We start from the raw sequence: 20,339 nt of genomic DNA on the forward strand, positions 1-20,339 counted from the left end.
TAGCAACCAAGAAACTGGTAGCACAAGCAGCATTGGCAAAACACACTCTTATTGTGCAGGTGGGCTCTGTTTTAAGCAAAGTTAATATTGAAAATCCAGATATTCAAAACATAAATTAGGGAGTGATTATTTGTATTATAAAATGGTTTTCTGCTTTATAAAAAAATTACAAGTTTCCTCTAAATGACAATTCCCCTAATGCATTTAAAATACAATTTGATTTATAAAACTTCAATTTACATGTGACTTTTTCATAACAATAGTGAAAAGCAAAGTACATCTATATCCAGTACTTAATTTTCTCTTTCAGGATTTAGATAAGTGCCTTTGTATTGTATTAGTAAAAGACACTTAAGCCAAAATGTTATCTTCTAAGCCACTGATACATAATGTAAATTTTGACTCTAAAACATGGATATTCCGGAAAATTTAATTAGGTTTATAATTTTGTATTTATATTTTTGAGATTCATCTTTATAATGGAGATCTTTAGATAACACATGTATATAGCTATCTTCAGGCCACAATATTGGGTTCTGTTTCTGCAGAAATTTGTTTTATTTTAGTTTTTTTTTTCTTTTTAGCCATATAACTCTCAAGAGATGTTAATGGTAGTTACCGTGTAGCTGGTTTATTTATGATGTATCTGTTTATACTTCATTGTACAGAATCACCTTTAAAAAATGCAACTTCCTGCATTTCAATATTGTTCCCACTGTTTAATATGAGTGATTGTCATTCATATCCTTTATTAGCACTAAGCTCATTGCAGGGGATGGGAGTGATGGGGTGGGACAGAGATCCTGTTTACTGTATATCTGTACCCCCTCAGCAAGCAGCATAGAACCTGGCACCTACGAAGCAAGCACAATAAATATTCGTTGAATGAATATATAAATGACTGGATTAGAATTGTCTGGAAGGCTTTCTTCACTCTAGCATGCAATCCAGTATATTTCTGGAATGTTTAAAATCAAAATGAATTTCCAGAATCTTAAAAATCACAAAACTCGCCCTAGCTAATTTGGCTCAGTGGATAGAACATCAGCCTGCAGACTGAAGGGTCCCAGGTTCAATTCTGGTCAAGGGCACATGCCCTGGTTGTCGGATGGGTCCCCAATAGGGGGCTTGAAGGAGGCAGTTGTTGATCAATGATTCTCTCTCATCATTGATGTTTCTATCTCTCTCTTCCCTCTTCCTTCCTGTCTGAAATCAATAAAAATATATTTTTAAAAATCACAAAACTTTCTTTAATTCCTTATAGACTTTAGTAAAATCCATAAAATATAGAGTATTTGATGATATGGAAATACTTAGAAAATTAAATCATCTTAGAGGTCAGAGGACAAAGCAGAGGAAATTGAAGGGTCATTTCCTTACTCACCAACTGCTGGAGTGAACTAACAAGGCACACAGGTTGACCAAAGTCCAGAACCAAATTAGAGCCTTGGCAATCGTGTCCAGACTTAGAAGTCGTACTTTCAAGTGTTTGAATACAAACTTAGCCATAAGTATATTCAGAAACAGTGAAAACAATGAATTAAGAGCTAGAAGCAAAGGGATTTACCATGTGCCATTTGTAGGGCCAGACACATAGATCTGTTCCAGGCAGGGCCAGGGGAGATCACGTTCTATTGGCTGGAACCATTTCACTTTGCTGATGTTCATACCCATTACAAGCTGCATGTGAAATAAAAGTGAAATCACAAAATCCAGCTGTACAATATCAAAGTGAAAATCCTAAAATAAGATGTTTGAAAACACTTGAGTGGATAAAGGAAAACAAGATAATCAGTGGAGAATGTTAATAAATTAATAAACATAAAGTGTTTGTGATTACATTAGAAAATTACGCTTCAAGGTATATGATGTATTATGCCTTTAAATGAAATAGTCTGGGCCAAATACAAATGATTTCATCTTAAAACTAATATAAATAAAGCACAGATCTAAAAAGTGTGAGAATCTAGAATTAAACCATAATTATTAAGAGAGTTTATAAATCTGAATTCTTCCAGGAGGCCTTTTTAAAATCATGTGACTAAATAGATATTAAACTATCTTTATTTAAAATTAATGAATTTGTTTTTCTATGAATAATGGCATTTTACAGTAATGACTTTACTTTCAGAATAAAAACAAACGCTGAAGTAGAATCATACATCAGTAGTTCTAGTCATATAATTTAAATCTAAAAACTATCTTAATGGAATACATATACTAATTTACCTTCACAATCATTTCCCAAATTACCTACATCTGTATTCTGTATTTATCATTGTACCAAATGAAAGCAGTAAGAAGAGGATTTTTGCAACTCTTTTACATATAAACACTTCACTCAAAGAAGAGTGGTTTCCAGGAGATGTCTCTCAAAGTTCAACTAGCTTCTGTGAAATGTAAAATCTCTGTACATTAACTTTCTCTTAGGTCATTTCAGCCCACCATTTTCAATTTTTATCTAATGGATTTAAATAGGAATTATGATCTCTAATCAAAGAATGAACATGTTAGCTTGTCACTGTAGATAATATGTAGAGGTTCTAGGTTGTTAGAGGCATTCTTTTCCCTGAATGCCCTATACATATACATATATATAGTGTGTGTATATATATATATATATATATATATATATATATATATATATACACACACACATATATATACACACACAATTACCTTATATTGTTTAAAAACTATTTTGCACCAGTCATTGTTAATCCAAATAATTTGTATTTAAGTAATTTCAAATTGAAAGCCTATTACATGAATTGTTTATAGTGACAGACAATATACTATTAGTCATTTTAAAGCTTTAAAAGTAAAATATTAAGATCCACTTCAATCTTCATGGAATAATAAAGGATTATTATGTGCAGTAACCTATTTATGAAAAGGAAACAGTGTGCTTCTTTCAGACTCCATCAATTGCTTTAATAAGGATTTGAAAAGCTGGACTACTTTATATGCAGCTCACTATCCCAGTTGCATAAGGATTTACAAGAGACAAAACAAAACTATTTTTGTTGCAAAGAAGGGCTGTTTGTTTAAATTACACAATAATGTTTGCATCTAAAATTATTTACAGGCTAATAAGACTTCATAAATGTTATATAAACTTGGTTAGTTAAAAATCACTTTAACACTAAAACCAAAACAAAAGGCTTGCTCAAACTGACAAGGAAAAATTCCAGTAACACATGCCTAAAAAAGGCAGAAGAAACAAAGATGCTTACTTTCTTGGTTTAGGTACTTACTAATCTATCTGGAGGTACAAATAGTACATGATTTGATAGCACCCTGTCTATGCTTCAGTGAACTCAAGAGGAAAACACTGCTTTCTCTGAACATGTGAAAATTGAGAAGAATTCCGAGTCTAACTTTTAATCCTAAAGGAAAGTAATGCTTACATTTGTCTCTGCTGCCTTGAATTTATAGAGAATTTACTTGGGAAGTTTTAATCTCACCTTTGAAGTCTTCCTTCAAGGTATTTAATGGCTCATATGTCTTTATTAAATGAGGTGTGTGGCGGCCTCTACTGGTGTATGTTTATAGAAAATGTTTTAATAGGCAGAAAAAATATTAATTTCAATTGAAAAGTTAGAAATACAGGCTCTATCATTGAAATATATAAAAATATCTAATTTAAAGCAGAAAAAATATATTACAAGTTGTGTAATGTATTCTTAATTAGGAAAATAATCTAAAACACTGACCATGACATAAAATAATGATTTACAGAAGGGTATTAATTGTTCAATTCACTCTGATATTGGGTTAAATACATTTTATTAATGAATGACTAATCCAGACTGAGGCAGTTTATTACCTCTAGTCCACTGTTAAATTCCCTTAGTTGACTTAAATAAAATCACTTAGAACAAACCCAGTGGAAAGGAAATATTTTACAGTTAAATCTACAAAGTCCTAGAACTAGAATCATTTGATGACAGGCTGGTTTCTATAACTCAAGCAAACTGTACATTGACTTAATATAGCTGACATTTTTATCTATTTTACAGTGTTCTAATTTCAAAAATACAACACATTAAAATATGTTCAGCTTATCAAAGCTAAAAGCAACATATAAGTAATGTACTTAAAGTGCAAAGGCACTTTAACACAAAGAAGTGAGGCCTATTGGCTATACTTGGTAACTAAAGGTGGAAATACCATATATCATTATTTACAGAAGAATTTATAGACTCAAAAGATCTTTGGAGATCTTCTACAAAATACACTAAATAGCTAATTTCATTTGAAAAGCTTGCTTACTCTTTCTTCATTTACTATAGTCTCCTCTTCCCTTCCCCCACTGGAAAAAATCAAAGAAGAGAAACAAAACCATAAACAAAATATATGAAAAAATGCATTGTAGAAACATTCATGTTCAATGATGATTCCTAAGAAGAAAGAGGTGGGGGGAGGACAGCAGTAAGAGAGAAATAATTTAAAGGAAAACTTGAAAAAGCAGTATCCTTGCTTCACCCCATCCCCCACACATTTTCAAAGTCCCCCACTGACAATGGGAAACGGAGAACACAAACAGGAAAACAAATGCCCTGCTTCCAACAGTTTGGAGTAGCATCCTTTGATGCCTTAGGGTAATAAATGATTTCCCTTCACAGCTGACTAATTGCAGTTTGTTTTTCCAGAACTTCGAGGTAGTCTGGTTCTGATTGTGGCTTAGCTTGCAGTAAAGGGTGGTCAGGTTTTGACTGCCCCACAAAGCATTTCCTGGGAGTTCCATATAAAACGGTTTTATTGATTCTGTCTTGGTTTTGGCGTCGAGATTCATATGCAGGGGCGAACTGCCTTTTAGGTAAGGTACAAAAGTTATAGTGGACTAGTCCTGCACTGGGGAGTTCCTTGACTCGCTCAGCAATATTCTGATACAGCAGCTCAGGCTCCCTTGGTGTGGCCTGCTTTTCTAGCAATTCAGTGGCACTTATAGTGTAAGCAACAGTGGCTGGCTCATCTTTTTTCTCTTCCAGGTTGCTGTAGCTGAATTCTTGCAGGTTTCGGTAATAGGCCACTGGGTCTCCTTCCTTCTGCATGTAGATGGGGTTTTGGCACATCTGCCCCACAGGTGGGGGGATATAATTATAGACATGGCCATCTGTTTTATCTTGAGTCTCACTGTTGTAAGACCCATACTGTAACTGAAAGGAACTTACATCTAAGTTGTTGGTATTCCTCGGAACACTTGGCACCCCCTTTCGGCGTTTCAGAACAAAGACGAATAAACCAGCCCCAAAACAGACAGATAAAATAAAGACAACAAGCAATCCTAAGATTAAGACAGAAAGTGGGACTTCAGTGTGTAGTTCAGGATAGGAGCTGGGAGACACACTAAGCAACCGAGGTGTGTTTGTGTTGTGATTCATTGACAGAATAGTTCCATCTGACAAGTTTGGACTGTCTGGACAGATAGCCTCCCTCCCCAGAAACTTCAGAATCTCCCCTGCATGCTTAGCAGGAGACTCACAGGTCACCTCATTGATGATGACAGGGGAATTGGCATGCTCTGTCCAGTCCTTTAACCCCATGATATCACAGGTGCAGTCCCACGGGTTCTCTTGCAGATCTATCTGGATAAAAGCTGGAAGCTGATCCAGAACCCCTTTCACAGGCAGGTGAGAAAAATGGTTGTTTCTCAGATTCAGCCTGGTGAGGGCTGTGCCCCCAAATATGTTATCAGGCAAGGACCTCAGCAAGTTGTTATTCAGAAACAGTAGCTGTAGGTTAATCAAAGCATCAAAGGTTAGCGGCTTAATTTCCTTAATGACATTATATTCTAAATAGAGATACTGCAAGCTGTGCAGTCCATCAAACATAGAAGGATACAGCACTTCAAGGTAATTGCCATTTAGATAAAGTCTGCGTAAACTGGTCAAGTTTGTGAAAGCACCTTCCTGAATGACTGCAATCCTGTTGTTTCCTAAATGTAACAAATCCAAAGAACTATAATCTAAGAGGTCATTCTTATAGACAGTTTGAAGATAGTTCCCTGTCAGGTAGAGTTTCTTTGGACTGGTAGGTTTGGGCTGCAGGTCGGATATATTAGTGAACTTCCTTTCTTGGCAGTTTACATTTAAACCATTGTCTGAGCTCTGAGAGGTGCACACACAGCTAGTGGGGCAGGTTAGGGGCACAGGGGACTTGGTCTGGTACACCATGATCGGGCCAAAGCTCTGCCGTTCCTTCGAAACAGTGACCCGGGGAGTTGGACGATTTCTCATTTTGGGTGGTCTGCTGGCTTTTGGAGCCCTGGTTGGGTTGAGAGCAGGATTCATTGTAGGCCACAGCCTTTGGATGTGTGTGTCAGCATGGCCGCCCCTCTGACTAGAATCACCAGAACTTTTTCTGGGACAGAGGTCTTGCCTGGTCAGTTGGGTCACATCTTTCCCATGCAATCTAAAGGGAGTTTCGCAGACAATCTCTCCCACAAAAACAGTTATGGTGTCCAGCCAAGCCTTGAGAGGAAGTAAGTCACAAGTGCAATTCCATGGGTTTTCCTCCAGCTGAATCTCCATGATCCCTCCAATATGTTCAAGGACACCAGCAAAAGGCATCACTTTCAGCCTATTTCCTCTCAGGTCTAAGTGGGTCAGCAGGACAAACCGGAACACATTGCTGGGCAGTGACAGCAGTAGGTTGTCATTCAGTATGAGCACTTTGAGCTTATTCAGTTTGCTGAATGCCCCTGCTTCGATGGCACTGATGTAATTATAGTCAGCCTGGAGGTACTCAAGACTTTCCAGGCCCAGGAAGGTGTCCTCCCTCAGCACCTCGAGCTTGTTGTTGTTGAGGTGTAGTCTCTTGAGTGTTTTCAGGCCACTGAATGCTCCAGTTCGGATCTCCTGCAGACCGTTGTTACCTAGGTGGAGAGTCACTGCATTGGAGTAATTTACAAACTCATTTGGGTACAGTCTTGTCAGGAGGTTTCCATTGAGGAAAAGCTGGTAGATTCTATACTGGGGAGGCTGGAGCAGGCTGACAGTAGTAAATCCTTTGTTTTCGCAGTTAATATTCAGTACGTTTTCCTTCTCTTCGCACAGGCAGCGGATCTTGCAAATGTCTTTGGCAGTTTTGCGACTCTCTGTCTGTAAGAACCCGGCCACCGTTAACACACTGAGGAACCAAACGCTGCTCAGCATCTTTAGGCACCTTCGGTGTCAGCTCAGGTACCTACAGGCAAACCTTGGGGGGCAGGGGAGCAGGAGAGAGCAGGGTTCAAGGAGAAAGAAACAAGGAAGCCCGATTAAAATGGCAAAACAGGGGGCAGAATGGGAGGAAGGGAAGGAGAGTGCAGGGAGTGGACCACATGGCATAATGAAATCACTGCGTTTTTCAAAGCGGTTTCTTTTTCTCAAGGCCTCCCCTCCCGTGGCCCGCCCCCCCCCGCCCCCCAGCACACCCACACACGCATCCTGGAACACACGTGCTAGCATCTGATTTCCCTGCGGGTTTCAGCTAGCCCTGGAGTTATTAGTAACCGAGTTATCCTACTAAATCCAACCCACCTCCTCCTCCCCTGGGGCATATTTAAGAGATACCGGGCGAGCGGCTCGCCCGTTCTGGGCTCGAAGCAGAAATTGCTTTACTTTTTTTTTTTTTTTTTAGCTGCGCAAAAAGGGGGTTGGAAAATCTGGGGACTGGCAAGGGGAGAAGGGGAGGATAGAAGAGCAAAGATAGCGTGGCGTGGGGGTTACTCACACATCAGGAGAAGACGGGACTCCTCTCCTCTGCAGTCCGCCAGTAGTTTAGCATCTTCAGGAAAAGAGGGAGAACAAGGTAAAAGGAGGCGCCGCTTCCGGGGAGGGAGGGTGCCCTGCTTTCTGTTGATTGATTCAATTTGGCTGAGGGTGGATGAGGGGGGGGGGGGGAGGTGAGCAGAAATAAGAAATCTGGCAGGCAGCAGGAGAGGAAGAGGAGGGTTGGAGTGCAGGGAAGCTGAGCCGAATCCGACCCGGGGTGCGCTTGCGTAGGGGTGGTCGGGAAGCCCGCCGGGTTGGCAGGCGTCTGGGACAGCCAAGCCTAGGTGCGCGCTTCCAATCCGGTGGCAGACTTAGCAGTGCTTAGCAGTTTGAATTTGAGAGGCTTTGCAGGCTCCCTGGAACAGGGCTAGGGTGACGTCACTGGGGGAGGGGGCAGGGGATAGGGGAAGGATCTAGAGCGCGCTCTGAGGGAGGGAGGGGAAAATGCTTCCCTTCCCTGCTAGTGGTTTTGCAAAGCTCAAACCAGGGTTGCGTCAGTTTATCCTGAACTACTCCACCTCCAACCCAGCGGGCGGCTAGCAGTTAACGAGGCTCCTGGGGAAGGGCTCTCCTGCAGGGGCACACTAAGGGACGGGGGAGCCTCCTAGAGGCTTCCTCCACTTGCCCCTCCCTCATGGCCACTCCAGGGGTTCTCATTCCAGATTCCCAATCAGGGGCCCAGATCCACTGTCTCTGTCTCTCTCCCCTACCCCGCTCCCCTTGTGTGTAGCTGTGCCTCTTTTGCTATAGGACGGGGCCCGCCTGCCAGCCTCCTAGCTCAAATGCTCTTGGTGCGAGGGTGGGGTGTGTGCATGCAGCAGTGTGTCTGTGTAGGAGGAAGTGGAGTTCTCCTAGGGAGTGTACGCTTTACATACAGAGCTTTGTTTCAGTGCTTAAAGAATTACCTTCAGGGTTGTGACTGGCCAGATATTTGCCTGGATTCAGAAAGCTAGCTCAACATTAGCTTATGGACTGAGATAAACAACAAAACCCTTCTCCTCCTGAGGTTTACACTTAGTCAGATAATGAAGTTTAAATGTGTGCTTTTTTTTTCCCAAAGGAGAGAGAAGAGGAGTGGGTGTCAGAAAGACACTGCCAGGCTGAGCCTCAGCTAGGAGTGGGAGACCCCAGAAGGGTGCCTAAGCCCTCCAGGCTGCAGGCAGGGGCAAGGGAGCTAGGAGAACAGAAGACAACAATGCAGGAAGACTGGCCCCTGAGAAAGAGAGGATTGATGATGAAGTCCTGCCTGACACCCAGTAGACCTGGGTTCTGATCTAGCTCTGTTGCAAGGTATGTCACTTATTTCTAAATCTTCCCGTTCCCATTGGCAAAAGGGATGGACTATATGGACCCTTCCAGCTCTGGCATTCAATGGAATTCAGATAACCTTTCCACAGCATTACTAATGGCCAGGTGTTGGGTTTTGCCTTCATTATCTCATTTCTTCTTTGTTATCTTAAGATCCCCTGAACTCAGGAGTCTCCATGTGAAGTCAGTCCATTTGCAACATGTGAATGTTTGCCATTGCCAGGAATTGCCAAGGACTCTCTCTCAAGGGAAAAAGAAGGAATGAAAGAGAGTGGAAAAGGAATTGACCAAGTCATGTGCCTGTCCCACAAAGCATTTCCCTGTGTCTTCAGTCCCAACTTGCTGCCCAGGGAGTCAACACAGGGTGACATTGCTGGGCCAAATTCCAGAGAGATGATCACATAAGCAAACCAAGCCATCTGAGAAGGGAAAGTTCCCCAATTCTCCACTCCTCCTTCCCTATTAAGCTCAGATCCTAGAATTGTTCTCCTGCTTAAGCTCTTCCTCCCCAAGAAGGGCTCCGGACAGTTTATAAACTTAGGCGCTAAGGCAACCAGTAGCTCTGTAGTTCTGTCAGTCACCTTGGGAATTTTTCTAGGGCTTTTTCCTTTTCTCCTCCTTTTCCTTAGGGGAAGAGCTTTGAAGCACATATCATAATCCTCCTCACTATTCTGTAATTCTTGCTTGGTCTTGGGCAAGATCCTTTCCTTCTGGGGCCTCAAATTGCCCTTCTCTATGCCAAAGGGCAACATTGAGAGGAGTGTCCTCAGAGGGGGAGGGGGCCTCACACTCTATTGCAATTGCATCATTAGATGCAAACAGAGTGATGCAGTGCAACCATGATTAAGCATCCTTTCATAACCAAGGGACATTTGTTTCTACATATTTCCAAATATTAGATATACATAGTTCCTAGAGAGATGCTGTGTACTCATTCAGTCATTTATTTAACAAACATTTATTAATTAGGTTAATATTTGATGGAAGTAGAAGCCAGCATGAGAGCTGGACAAAAATCTTTGAAATCAGATTCATTTTATAGATGAGGATATTCCTCAACCAGGGAAAATGCTGACTTGCTTAAAGTACAAGCATCTATAAAATTAGAAACAGAACCCAGGAATTCTAAATCCCAGTCCAGCAGCTTTCCAAAAAGCTCACTGCTGCATAAGGTGAATTAGAAAACTACCTAAATTTAAATACTGGTGGTGGTGTTTTACTAAATGTGTTTTTTTTTAAATTGTATTTGAAATATTAAATATTAGTTTTAGTTCTCAAATACAGTAACTTCCTTCAAGGCATTGATGATACCATCAATACTTCTTGAAAACACTCTTTTCATAGGAATTTCAGAGAGAGGGGTGTGTAAATAGATTGGGGGAGCTGGGGACACTTGAAATTCTTGATAATCACAATAAAGGAAATGAAGAGATACACTAGCTGCTGGGAACGACACAAGGGACCCTGAGGTATTGTGCAGATCTTCCTTCCATGGACCCTCTTACCACTCATCCCTCTACTGCCTGTCCCTGAGCTTCCCCAGCAGCTTTCCCAAACATAGTTATTGATACCAAATTATCCACAACCCCGATAAAGCACTTTAAGTAAGTTTCATTGGGCCCCATGTCTCAGGGAAGAAAGACTGCAGTACCCCGCTAGGTAAAGTGGGCTTTAAGGTGGTGGTAAGGTGAACTGGGAGCCCTAGAGAGGCAGAGGCGGACACTAAAATAAGGCAAAGGCTCCCTCTCCTCCCTAAGGCGAGGGAGGCAAAAACTGGGACTCGGTGGCCTCAGTCTCACTCGCATTTAACCAAGTAGTCTGACACAGGTCACCAATGCTTCCCCAGGGTGCGGTAGGTGAGGCGGGTGTGCAACCCACGTCCACCCTTCCGCTCGCCAGGCCACCAGGGGCTTAAGAGGAGGAGTCCCTAAGCCTGCAGTGGTGTGTGGGGAGATTCAAGTGTCTGCCCGCGGCCTCCTTTCCTTCCCTACCCACCGGCCCAATCCTCAACAAATACCATTTCCCAAGGACTCTTCAGGGCGACCCGGGGACTAGGCATGTAGCGCATCGCCCAGCCACGGGGCCTCGACCACTAGCGCATTCCTACCTGCTCTCCCCATTGCTGCTAGACGCCAGATGCCGGGCGTGGGGCCCATTGCCGCGAAGGCCACCCGCACTTTCCTTGCTTTGGGACCTGCCCAGCTCGTGGGCTGCCCGCAGCAGCGGCGGTGACCTCGGGGCTGCTCGATGTCCCGAGCCTGACCACGCCCGCATGGACGGTCCAGGAGCCAACCCGCCCTGGTAGGGTTGGGAGGTGAGGCCGGCATTAGCGCTAAGTCGCAGGCGGCAGGCGCTCTGTCCTCCCACGCCGTTCCCTCCGCTAGGGGAAGCAGCCACGAAGAGGGCAGGGGATCCATCCGAGCCCGCTAGCCTACCGGGGGCCGCGGAGTCCCCCAGTGCTCAGAACTTACCCAGCGAGCGCGCCTCCTGGGGAGGCGCCCACAGCATCTGCGACCAGGGAAGGTGCGGGAGCCAACACAGCTTGGGACCGGCGCGGCCAGTGAGCGAGTGCAAGGCTGCGAGCGCCAGCGGCGCCCCCCGGGCAGGCAGATTCCCACTGGAGCGGCTCGCCGTGGGGCAGGGCTTCCAGGAGGAAAGAGGGAGGGAGCCGAGGGGGAGGAGTGAAGCAGAGCCGGAGGGAGCAGGAGGAGAAAGAGGGAGGAAGGGATGGTGGCCCCTCTTCCACTGATCAATCACTCTGCAGATCAAAAGTCCCTGCTGTGCACCCGGGAGGAGGTGGGGAGGAGATAAACCAGCCCACAAAGGAGCTGCTGCTCCATTTCTCTGACAAGTCCGGTGGAGCGCTGTTTATGCCTCTCGGCCCCTCGCACCTGGAACTGTGCCCAGTCCTTGCAGCTTCTACCGTGGGCTGCAGCTCAGATTCAGTCAAGGGAAATAAGGATGGCACTAGGTCGGTACCAAAGCCAAGGGGAGAATAAGACCACTGGGTGGAAGTTATCGCAAGTGCAAGAGCAGCCTGTCCTCTGACCTGAACACCCTCTGGGCGGGCTGCCTACTCTAACTAGTATGAGCCCAATTATTGGAGGTTACAGGCAGATATTTAAGGACCTCTTTGGAGGATGGTAAACAAGGAATTTCCGTAGAATGTGCGGCTGAGCTAGACTTATGCCAATGTGTTAACAAAAGCAAACCTTTAGCATCATTCCAGTCCCTGTTCTGATTCTTTTTCTTCTTTATGACGTTGCCTGGATCTATTATACTTTTGGCCATTCTCCCTTCCTGATTCTCCTTTCTTTTTCCACTTAAAGTAGTCTCCGTGGTTGTGACTCAATTAAATGCAGACTCTCAGTGAAATAATCACTGTAGTTCAAGAGGTAGGAGTGGTTTTTGCCAAGATTAGTATAGCTCCCTTCAAGACATACCTTTCCTAGGGCCTCTCTTCAACCCTCCCAGGGTACACTGGATGGATGAAGGAGGTTGCAGTTTATTAACCTAAATCAGAGTAAGGAGTTTATTTAATGACACCAAGATATTCCCCCTCAATCTTGCAGGATAGTGCTTTAAAGTTGTCACCATCCCATGTCCTTCTCATACCCCCTCCAGGTCTGGAAGTTCCCCAAATCTTGAGAATATCCACAAACTTGATGGCGGACCATAGAAGGGGTGGTGGGAGGAGAGGGGTGCAAAATTACAGCAAAATTTAGCTCTCTTACTAATGAATTCCTGTTGAGATTTGTCTGATTTCAAGATTATTTCCTTCTTATACATTTAAACCAGGTTCTCACAGCACTGACTTTCACCTCATTCTTATCCTTATCCTAGGGAATCTTTTGTGCTTCCTCCTTCTCTTCTTGGCTTTCTTTTCATAATGGAAGGAGACTGTGCTGGGCCTTCTTAAAGGAAAATTACTGATAATTTTATATTTTGAACATATGCAGAGTTTACTTTAGTAATACTCCAAAAAACAATCTCTTATAGTAATCATATCTCTGACGTTTTAAGGATCATTGGTGTTGCTTTTACTTCATCCCTGAAAAAAACTTTTTGAGATTTTCCTGCCAGTCAGATAAGCAGTTTCAGGACACAGTTCTCACATATGCACATGGGAAAGATATTTACAGTTACATTCTCAGAAACATTGTCCTGTTTTACTAATATCCTTATTTGTGTAAAACATATCACTGTGCTGTTTGCTACAGACTATAGCAGTAGCCTGGGCACATTATTACTAACTGCAGACATTTAATACTGTATCCTCTCTGTCTTTACATCATTTCAGACCATGTCATATTTTACTGTAGCTATTTAATGGGTGCTATAAACAACCACAAAACACAGAGCTATGAGTCCATTCACAGGCAGAAATAATGAGATAGTCATGCTGAAAAAAAGGAGACAGTTTACTGAGAAGGGTGGTATGTCTCTAGCTAACAGGAACACACACAAAAGCAATAACTTGTATACAGATAAGATGAGAAACATGGCATCAATGATAAAAACTGGTATTTTATTTTGATCCAGTACAAAAACGTATAATACAACGTGTATCAATTTTACTTAGCCCCATGTGTTTATCAGCCTTCATAAAAGCATTTAGAAACCTGCCTTTCCACAATGGATTACACTGATATTAGATAAAATGAAGGAGTGCAGACTTCTTTTTGTTAGCATCAAATGTGAAAGTAGGTGGGTAGTTATTTTGAAGGGTGTCCTGAATGCACACATACACAAAATGATGAGCAATACAAAACTTTCTATGAGGGTTGTTGCATAGATAATTGCAGAAGAGAGCTGGAAGCTTGTGAGAGTTTTCACTGTATCAATTTATTTGAAAGCTGTTATATACTGACTTTTCTAAAAGTTTCTGTGCATTTTCCTGATATAATTGAATATCAAAGACATGCATATTAATATACTTTTGTTAATTAATAAAAGTGGTGTGGTTAATGTGTTGGTGTAGTGGCATTGTAAATGCATCTATATATTTCTGTCCTGTTCTCTATTGATAAGTTCATATCACTAAAGGGCTTAAAGATTCCTGATAGCAATGCTAGTGAGGATATAAAGAAATAAAATTAAATTTTGCTTGTAATTTTATAATTTTATTCTCAGATTAGGAGAAAATCAGATATTTCATCTAGGATGAATACAAAAAAGACATGTGCATACATTTCTAGGATGATGGAAATGTTGTCCTATTACTATGTAATACATAGTTTGCATAAGACTGTTATTTCCCCATCTTTCCACACCTAGCTAGACTTGAAAAGCTTTAAAAAATAAACAAAAAATATACGAAGTAGGAACCTCATGCAGAGTCATAAATTCTAAGACAGATGTGAGGTGTTTTCAGAGAATACTGTCGGTTTTCAACCAAACATTTCAAAGAAGACTTCAAAGAGAGGAGGACAAATTTCCAAATAAGGAGATTCAACACAGAGGGCACACTGTTAAGACCAGTAATTATAGTTTAAAGGATATTGTAGACTTTGGTTCTGTGATGCTGTTGAAAGTGTAGACATTTTTTAATTTAATTCACTTTTTTATTATCATTTTGCAGGCAGGTTGGCTTGGTTGGAATAATGCTAAGCCAGGGCCCAGAGTAGTTTGTCTTTTAATCAAATACATGTCTAAACCCTTGGAAACCAACAACCTGGTTTCAACTCCACCTCTGCTTCATACCAAGCAGGCACTGAACCTCTCTCAGCTTCCCCACGTGTCAGACTGCATACTAGAACCTGCCATGTGCAGTCAGTAAAGTCCTTGAAAATTGTGAAGTGGAATACATATGTGAGAGGAGAACTAGAAATGAGAGGTTCCTAATATCACTTCTTAAAATAAGTAAATCCTACAAAACAATTATTTTAATGATAAAGCAATATTTTAATTTAAATTGGATACTAAAATCAGGATTAGAAAGTTATTTATGATTCTGATTGGAGCTGTATGATGACAAGCATTCAAATGAAAACTTTAAAACATTCCATCTTTTCCTTAGGTTTTTCCAAATAGTTGGATATATGTATATATCAGGGTTTCTCAACCTTGGCACTATTAATGTTTTGGACCAGATAATTATTTATTGCAAGGGTCTGTTATGTGCAATATGGGAAGTTTAGCAGCATCCCTGGCCTCTACCACTACCCAGTAGCACCAGTATTTATATTTATATATCTACTAGAGGCCCAGTGCACAAAATTCGTGCACTGGGGCGGGGGGGGGGGGCGGGCGGCAAGCGTGTCCCTCAGCCTAGCCTGAACCTTCTTGCAGTCCAGGATGCCTTGGAGGATGTCTGACTGCAGGATTAGGCCAGATTCTGGGATCTGGCAGTCAGAAATCCCTCTCGCAATCTGGGATCCCTGGCTCCTTACCGCTCAGCTCGCTGCTCCTTAGTGCTTCCCTGGAGGCAGAAGAGGCTCCCACCACCACTCGCCAGCTGTGAGCCCGGCTTCTGGCTGAGTGGCGTGACCCCTGTGGGAGCGCACTGACTATCAGGGGGCAGCTCCTGCATTGAGCGCCTGCCCCCTCGTGGTCAATGCACATCAGAGCGACCGGTCGTTCTGGTAGTCCCACCATAACGGTCGCTTAGGCTTTTATTACATCTATATCTATATCTATATCTATATCTATATCTATATCTATATCTATATCTATATCTATATCTATATCATCTATATTTATCTATACAACTGTTATATGTATACATATGCTTTGTGTGTGTACATATATAATACATGTATATATATGTGTATGTGTGTATAAGTATCTTATGCTTATTTAACACTTCAATAAATGGAAGGGACATAATGTACATTTTGACTCAATGACAGAACCAGAGTAAGATCTCAGGCTCCCTGATGCCTTGCAACCTGCGACCTCTTATGCTCCAAGTACCATGAATGGAGACAAGCAACGTACACTGGTGCTGATCTTTGTGAAGAAATATATTTTCCATCATGACCAAGGGCACAGTCATGGGTTGAAACAAGTTTCTGAAACAATATTACCCTTGCCATAGCCATGCACCCTGAAATATTCTATTGTAGTTGATTTTAAAAATGGCTGCCTAAGGTCTACAAAATTGATTTTATGAATTACAAATAGATTGTATCTCACAGCTTGAAAACCACTGACATGCTGGATTTATTAAGGGAGGAAGGAAAAATGGGGCAAAACCAAGAAAATGGCAGTAAAGAAAAAGAAGTATATAAATTTTTAAAAATTTAAAATGCACATGTGGTGCAAAGGTATAGAAAAACGTATGGCTCTCAACCAATTGTATCAAGCATCACATAGCTATGGCACCTGTTTCCTAAGGGTTCCAGATCTCCCTCCTTGTTGATTGAATCAAATGATTTATCAGTAAGAACCATATTTAAATTTACTGCAGTTGGGAGCAAATATACATGGCAAAAGCCATAGATTTTATAGATAAGGCTTAAGACAGCATTAGTAGGTATTTCATTTATCTTGACACATTCCATCCTATTAATCTCACTACAACTGGAAGTTGGTCTCGAGTTAGAAGCTAATGTGTTCAGGAAGAAACCAAATTTATTTAGTTTGACATTGCATGTCATTGGAATAATATAATGCAGTTGAGCCTCTGGACTAAGTTCTGATGATTTTAGTTATGTATTTATCTTTAGCTAGTATAAATATATGGTTAACTATGGGATGTGGTAGAGGGCTTAATGCTGACTCTGCTGGAACATTCAAAAGTGTCTGCACACAAGATGCCCAGTTCTAAAGAGTTATATCCAAAAGAGCAGCTACTAAGGATTTACATTAAGTATTTGTGATTTTTTAAAAAGTCACCATTTATTAAGAGGACTGGGCTATTAATATTAAAAAATATCAAGGATGACACATTCCAGATCTTCCCTGAATTTGTGATTTATACAAAATGAAGCAGGGTTTAGAAAGTATGGGTTCAGAGGGGAGGTGTGTAAAATCTAGAAAGTAAATAAATAATTTCCCAGGAAGAGATGGATGCAGCATTCAACCCTCATTGCAAATCAATGAGAAGAATGTATTTTTTTACCTTGAATCTTGATGATTTATTACTCATATGTGATCTCAGTTCTTTGTTTCCTTCCATTTTTCAACTCCTAAGAAATTTCCTAAGTGACATTACAATGACACTGGGTACACACCCCTATTCACCTTATTATTGCAGGTGAGGCCACCTCTAAATCAAATGTAATGGCCCCAGGGCAAATGTCAAACAACTTTTGCATCTGTCTGTGGTAGTACTGTGGTTCCTAGGCAAAATAAAAAAATACCTTCAAATTTCATGACACTTTTGATAACCCAAATCTGCCCAAAATTCTCTCAGAAAAATAGCTTGAAGTCTATTTGGTATAGAGGAACCATATGAAGTTTCTCTAATGCATCACTTTGGGGAAATCGCAGGAAACCATGACAAAACTAGAGGCATAATCATCACCAGATCTGTCCCTCACCCTGGGCATCAAAGTAACTCAAGTACAGTAGTAGCGTCAGTATCACTTTATTAATATTTTGAAAAGAAGCAAAAGCAAGCTCATTTTTTTCTACACATCATTGCTCTAGAATAATGAATTCAGTATGCTGATCATTTAGCACTTTATATATAGATCTAGTTGGTACAGCTCAGTAAATGACACCATTTGAATTAGACAACTTATTTACATTTAAATATATTGAATTGGTTTATTTAAATACATTTTTCAATATACATACTAACATTTATGAAGACGTGCAGTATTACTAAGTGGTAAATGTAAGTTATTAGTTGCAGCAAGAAAGGGCAATTGTCAAATTAATGAATCGATGTTCTGCTTACAATTTTTATAAAATATAATCACTCAACCTAAGTAACTCCTATCTCTTGAATACAAATAAGTAGTAAATAACAATTTTGGATAAGCCTGAGTCCCTACTAAAACATTCCAGTTGCTCAGAATTCAAATATATAGGCCTTACTCAAGGGTCTGAACAGATCCACTATGATTTACATTGACAATATTGGAGTATATAGGCAAAAATGAAAGTGTTCATTTGTTACTCCTGCTATGGTCAATAGCCAAACTGTCTTGAGCTGTAGAGATGATATTGATCACAGGCCACCCTGCTTCATTAAATTATACTTCACTGATTTTTAACTAAGTGGTTTACTTAAAAGAGTCCTAAAACACTAATGAAACATAATACCTACATGGAGTTAAATTACACAATTTTATCAAGTTCTACTATTAATATGCAATAGCACCTTAATTTAAAAAATCTACTAAGATATATTAAAATAACAAAGCATTCTATGTAGAAAGAAATAAAAAAATACAGGGGAGTAGGAAGAGTGATCTATAATTGTAAATCTACAGTTTCTTTCATTCGTGTTCAATTATCATTCATTGAGATACCAAAGTAATTAGTTATCTTTAAGAATTTTTCTACTTGCAAAATGTTAGTGATTATTTTGAGCATAGTTGTTAGCTAAAAGCACTTGATTGTCTAAGAATCTCTGTTTTGTGTATAGACCTGCTGCTTTCTTTCATACCTTCTTCACTCCTTCTTTACTTTTAAAGTTGGTTCAGGATTTTTTTCATGCACTATTAAATGTTTTTTTCAAAGAAAACTGTAAACACTACAGGCAGCAGTCTATATCCTGAGAAAATGACTCCTGAAATGGGCCAACACCACATAAGAGTTTCTACAATAAAGATGTCATCTTGATTGCTATTTTTTACTGAATTTTCCATGGACTAGGGGAATGGTAGAGCTGGAAAGGGATTTAGATTTAGTGAACATTACCATGTGGTTTGTGTGCACCTCCACCATCCATATTCCCTGGGTCCTTGGTAAGCAGGCAGATTTTCCTAGATTCACTGAATGGAATTTTCTGAAGGTAGATTCTGGGCATGGTATTTTTATAGGACTCTCAAGGGAGTCTGATGCAAATTGCAGGGCCAATTCTAGTCCAACATCTTCATTTTATAGAAGGGGAAACTGAGGCTCAGAGATGTGAAGTGACTTATTCAAAGTCACACAGGCAAAGCTAAGAATAAACTCAGATCTCCCAACTCTTATGTAAATGCCACTGCTGGACTGATGTTTTGATAGTTTAGTTTTAGAATTGCATTTTTTTTCATTGATAATCAGTGTTAAAATTTAATGCAGCGCAATACACTCTGCTTATAAACCATGTTACATTATGCCAGTAAAAAGGGGCTTCTTGGTCAACCACATGAAGTGATAAAATTGTACTTTCTTTTTTTTTCTGGTCTAATTAGCATATTATGCTTTTATTATTATAGATATTTATTTATGAAAGAGCACAAATCATGAATATACAGCTGATGGATTTTCACAAACTGTGTATTGAGTGTCCAGATCAAGACACAGGACATTACCAGTCCCCAGAAGTCGCCTAGTTCCTTTTCCAGTTACTGCCATCCCCCACCAAGAGTAACCATCATCTTGACTTCTAACTCCCTTGAAGGGTTTTGCCAATCTTTGTGCCATATATAAATGCAGTCGGATGACATGTACTATTTTGTGTCTGGTTTCTTTTATTCAAGGTTATGTATTTTTTTCTTTTTTTATTGTTTAAAATATTACAAATAGTAGTACATATGTCTCCTTTTTTTCCCCAAATTGATCTTTCCCCAGCCTCCCCTACCCCTCAGCACATGCCCTCTAAAATTGTACTTTCAAACTCTTTTAACACAAAGTTTATTGCTATTTATTTGTGCTTTGAATGATAAATTATATAAAATATAACAAAATGGCTCATAAATACTTATTGAAAAAATAATGAGCACAGACTTCTGCATTTAGTCTGAAAATATTTACTTTATTATTGGCATATAGATGATACAATGTCAAATTCAGTGGAATCTGAAGTAGCTTACATTTCATGTTATCATTTACTAGGTCTACTGAATAATTTTGAAGATATTGCTGGGATACCGAGGTTATAGCAGTTTTTTTTTAATTTGGCTTTCTTTTTCATTTTAAAATTTTTAGTAAAATTATATAAACCCTTCAGAATAGGGGGGCTGAGGATGTTATCTTGAAGCTCTCTTGACCTATAAGTGTCAACTTCAAGAAAATTTCTGCTAGAAACTTTTGAAGATAAAATAGAACATCTAATTAACATTTAGAAGAGAAAGATATATATCCATTTCAAGTAACCTGACCTGGATTTCAGCAGCAGAATCTCTTCTTGACACATTTGTAACTCATTTTAATTCCTAATAGGCACTA

At 40.4% G+C, this 20,339-nt stretch overlaps 1 protein-coding gene across 1 annotated transcript; it reads right to left on the reverse strand.

Annotated features, from left to right (window-relative positions):
- Nucleotides 1-4,622: 4,622 nt before the first annotated feature.
- SLITRK2 (SLIT and NTRK like family member 2) lies at nucleotides 4,623-7,843 on the reverse strand (the record flags this gene model as incomplete). The annotated part of the gene is made up of 2 exons (XM_079765910.1): nucleotides 7,720-7,843; nucleotides 4,623-7,203 (listed from the first exon to the last, which is right to left on the reverse strand). The coding sequence occupies exon 2, from the start codon at nucleotides 7,158-7,160 to the stop codon at nucleotides 4,623-4,625; it is 2,538 nt and encodes an 845-aa protein (XP_079622036.1). The 5' UTR covers nucleotides 7,161-7,203; nucleotides 7,720-7,843.
- Nucleotides 7,844-20,339: the final 12,496 nt, after the last annotated feature.

This window comes from Cnephaeus nilssonii, assembly GCF_951640355.1.
Source record: "Cnephaeus nilssonii genome assembly, chromosome: X".
NCBI lineage: Eukaryota > Metazoa > Chordata > Mammalia > Chiroptera > Vespertilionidae > Cnephaeus > Cnephaeus nilssonii.